Here is a 3,543-nt window from a genome sequence, read left to right on the forward strand (position 1 = left end):
TCGTGCATGTCCAAGGGATCAACCAATTCTCGAATATTGCACATGGATCAAGCTGACAACAGTAGCTACTGCGTTTGTGGCATGGGGCTAGCTATTAATTTCCACTCGAGGCTTGATTTGATCCAAATAATTTCCTTCCTTATCCAGATTCTCTGTGATTGTGAAGGGGATAAACTCTTTCTTAATTGGGATAGCTGCCTTGCATAAGAAGTTTTTCTTAGGTCAGTTATAGCCAACCTCTGCTTTCTTTGGCTATGGCCAAGATCCGAATTGTTGTCCACTGGAGACGAAAGCTCCGGAGCAGGTCAACCAGCTTAGATTTCCATGCTTGACCCCTTCAAGTCAGCCATGGCTGGCCTTTCACTTATTTCTGCACCCATTGATGATCGAGCCCTCCGAGTCCTTGGTCACGACCGAGGATACGCTCGACCGAGGCCAAGGTGGTGGTCCACAACACCCATCATTAACCACACAATGTTATATATTCCTTTGTGTTTTTGAAAAATCATACTTTATGGCTCTAGAAATGCTATAGTAAGACATAAATCAAATAAGAGAAAGAGCTACAAATCTTGAGTATAACTTTCCGATTCTCCACCTCTTTCTTCTTAAGCTTGAGACACTGTGCAGACAAGGAAGCAAGGAGATAGTTATATGTCAGCTGTGTAATCTTTTAGCGAGAGGATTTTGTATTGCCGTCCACTACTTAATGGCAATTGCATTGAGGGTCGCATGCGTACCAAACCCAAACTACACTCATGAAACATCTTAAGTGGAAATTAGGTATGGAATACCAAAGTGGACACCGCAGATCCTTACGACCCCAAGATTTAAGTTGATCCTAAGTTTTCAAAAATGAAAAAATAAAAATCCTGCATAATTGAAGGACTTTCTCTATCTTTACAATAGAAGCACTATCAATCATTTCATAGAAATAATCAAAAAAAAAAAAAAGGAAGAAAAGAATACACATGTCAAACATCTGGAAGAAGCTTTTATGATTGCAATGAGACCAAAACCTTTTCTGCAACTGGTGTCTTATATGATCTAAAACATTATTCCATGTACACATGGACCTCACGAAAACGTTTGCTTCTTTTGATGCATGTTCCTTTGCCTGATGTGTGCTGTCGGTCCACGAGAGCAAAAGACGGTAGTTCCGCAGTATCAATGTCCCGAATCAGATTCAACTTGGGATTCATTTCCTAATAATTCTTAGTGATATTATCTCGTAATACGACAACGCTAGAATGAACTTAAACTCACAGATGATCTTAACATAACCATCACATCAAAATCCACGCGGCAACTCCACATCATACCTCATATCCAAAGTTCCAAATTCCAAATCCAATAAAAAACAGAGCATCCCCTGTTCCTCCAGAGTCTCGGTACAAAAACAGAAGACAGATAAACAGTCGCAAGACAACCCATCATACAAGATGGGAACCAGCACAGAGGACAGGGGAAGAGAGCCCACGCGAGGCTCCTTTTTATTTTGGACTCAAAAGAAGCAGAAAGGGACGGACGAAGGGAACAGGAGACAGGAGAACAAAACAGAGCTGGCAAAGCAAAGAAGTAAAGAAGAAGATTGTGAAGACAAATAGTCCCACATCGCCTGTCTACCAACCTAACAATCAGCAACTAAACGTCTATCTCTCTCTCTCTCTCTCTCTCTCTCTCTCTGTCTAATCTCTATCTCTGTCTCAGCATGCAACATGACCGTCGTCATCCTCGTCGTCGTCGCTGTCACCGGGGCCGCCTTCATCTTCATCATCCTCTGAGGAGGACAAATGGGCGAGCCAGCAGAAGCCGTGGAGGTGGCCGTTGACGCAGACGAAGTACTCGAGGTCGCCCTCGTGGGAACCGAGGCGGCGCGAGGCGCTGCGGGGGACGAGGCCGGCGGCGGTCATGCTCCAGACCCGGGCCCCACAGTAGGGGCAGCGCACCCGGGACTCCAGCTCCGCCTGCCGGCCGATGAGATACGCCCGGGTCCTCGACCGCATGAATCCCCGAAAGACTCCGCGGTAGGCGCCGAGATCCTCGTCGGAAGGGGAGCCGGCCCGGTGCTCGCAGGGGTCGGAGACGTAGAGGAGGTCGCCCCAGCAGCGGCGGGCGAGGAAGGACCGGCCCGAGGTCCTGGAGAAGCGGGAGACGGGGGCGAAGTGGCCGGGTGTCGGGTGGCGGCGTTCGGGGAGGGGGAAGAAGCGGGTGGGGGCGGCACAGCCGCAGCAGAAGAAGAGGAGCTTCGCGAGGGTGTGCCACCCGCCGCCGATGCGGGTGGCGCCGCCGGGGGTGAGGTCGGAGACCATGCGGGGGGCGCGGGAGATGCAGACCTCCCGCCAGAGGACGCGGTTGGCGACGGCGCGGAGGCGGCGGGAGACGCAGGCCGCGACGCACACCAGGTGGGGGTCCCAGTTGAGCGACCGGAACACCAGCATTAGTACCCGCTCGTCCTGGAGCCCCGTGTAGTCGTCGCTTCCGCCGCCGCGCGGGAACACCGCCCCGGCCGTACCGCCGTACACTGCGCCGCCGCTGCCGGTGGTGCTCCGGCTTCTGCTGCTGCTGGGATCGCCGCTCGTGGAGGCAAAGGGGTTCCGGGTGCGCTCGATCATCGCCTGTCGGGTTGTCCTCTGAATCGGATCGGATCGTGGATGCTGTCGCTGCCCTGCGGGCGGTTGGGTCGGTAGACCCGGCATATATAGCGCGCGACTTTGGGTCCGGTGCTCCTGCCGACACCGGTTCCTTTCTTAGATTTTGATTCCTCCTGGAACAATCAGACAAGTCGGATCACACGGTTCACCAAGTCACAAATACTCCCAAGCCCTAAACCGGATTCAAGAGTTCTAAATCCGGTTGCGCTGTCTCGTTGGGATCATACTTCTTACGCAGTGTCCACGGGAAATGAATTTTTATATAAATAAATAAGAATGGCAAGGCCAAGCTTCGTCAGGCTGAGTTACAGCGCATTAAATAAGGGAAAGGACCATTCGATGTGAACCGTATGCAAAGCCCGTAGAAATGTCCTGGCAATCTTGGGGAAAAACAAACTTCAAATCACCGGTTCAGATTGCTTCTTTGGTGCGAAAGAATGAATATTTATCATTGGATCGTACCCCCTACAGATCTCAAAGCACTGTGGAATAGATATTCTTCCATCCGTATTTATCTTGAAGAGAACATTATCCAATGGTGGATGAATTTTCCTTCGTGCGTACCACCCGACCCTCAAATCAAAGCATGGCGTTTCCCATACCAACGCGCTTCCCTTTTTTCTTTTTTTGTTTTTTTCCGGAGCTTCTAATCTGAACCGGATCCGGTTAACCGGAGATAATTGAATTCAAACCCGGTTCGAGAATGGGGTCGAGGTGGAGGAAAAGGACAAAGCGTGGGCGGAGGAGGAGAAGCGGACCGGGGGAGGCTTTTGTCCGATGCCGAGAAACCGCTTGACACGTGTCATCGGCTGAGTCGACGACACTTCACCGGTAGGATCTCTTCGGCATCCACCACGTGTCGAGTTTCCTTCGGTGGAGGACGCGTGTC

General features: G+C 51.0%; 1 protein-coding gene across 1 annotated transcript; it reads right to left on the bottom strand.

Moving 5' to 3' along the window:
- Positions 1 to 1,461: 1,461 nt before the first annotated feature.
- Positions 1,462 to 2,862, bottom strand: LOC105057761 (EID1-like F-box protein 3). The gene has a single exon (XM_010940451.4). It carries the CDS (start codon positions 2,697 to 2,699, stop codon positions 1,707 to 1,709), a length of 993 nt encoding a protein of 330 aa, XP_010938753.1. The 5' UTR covers positions 2,700 to 2,862; the 3' UTR covers positions 1,462 to 1,706.
- Positions 2,863 to 3,543: the final 681 nt, after the last annotated feature.

The sequence above is a fragment of the Elaeis guineensis genome, chromosome 14 (assembly GCF_000442705.2).
Source record: "Elaeis guineensis isolate ETL-2024a chromosome 14, EG11, whole genome shotgun sequence".
Taxonomy (NCBI): domain Eukaryota; kingdom Viridiplantae; phylum Streptophyta; class Magnoliopsida; order Arecales; family Arecaceae; genus Elaeis; species Elaeis guineensis.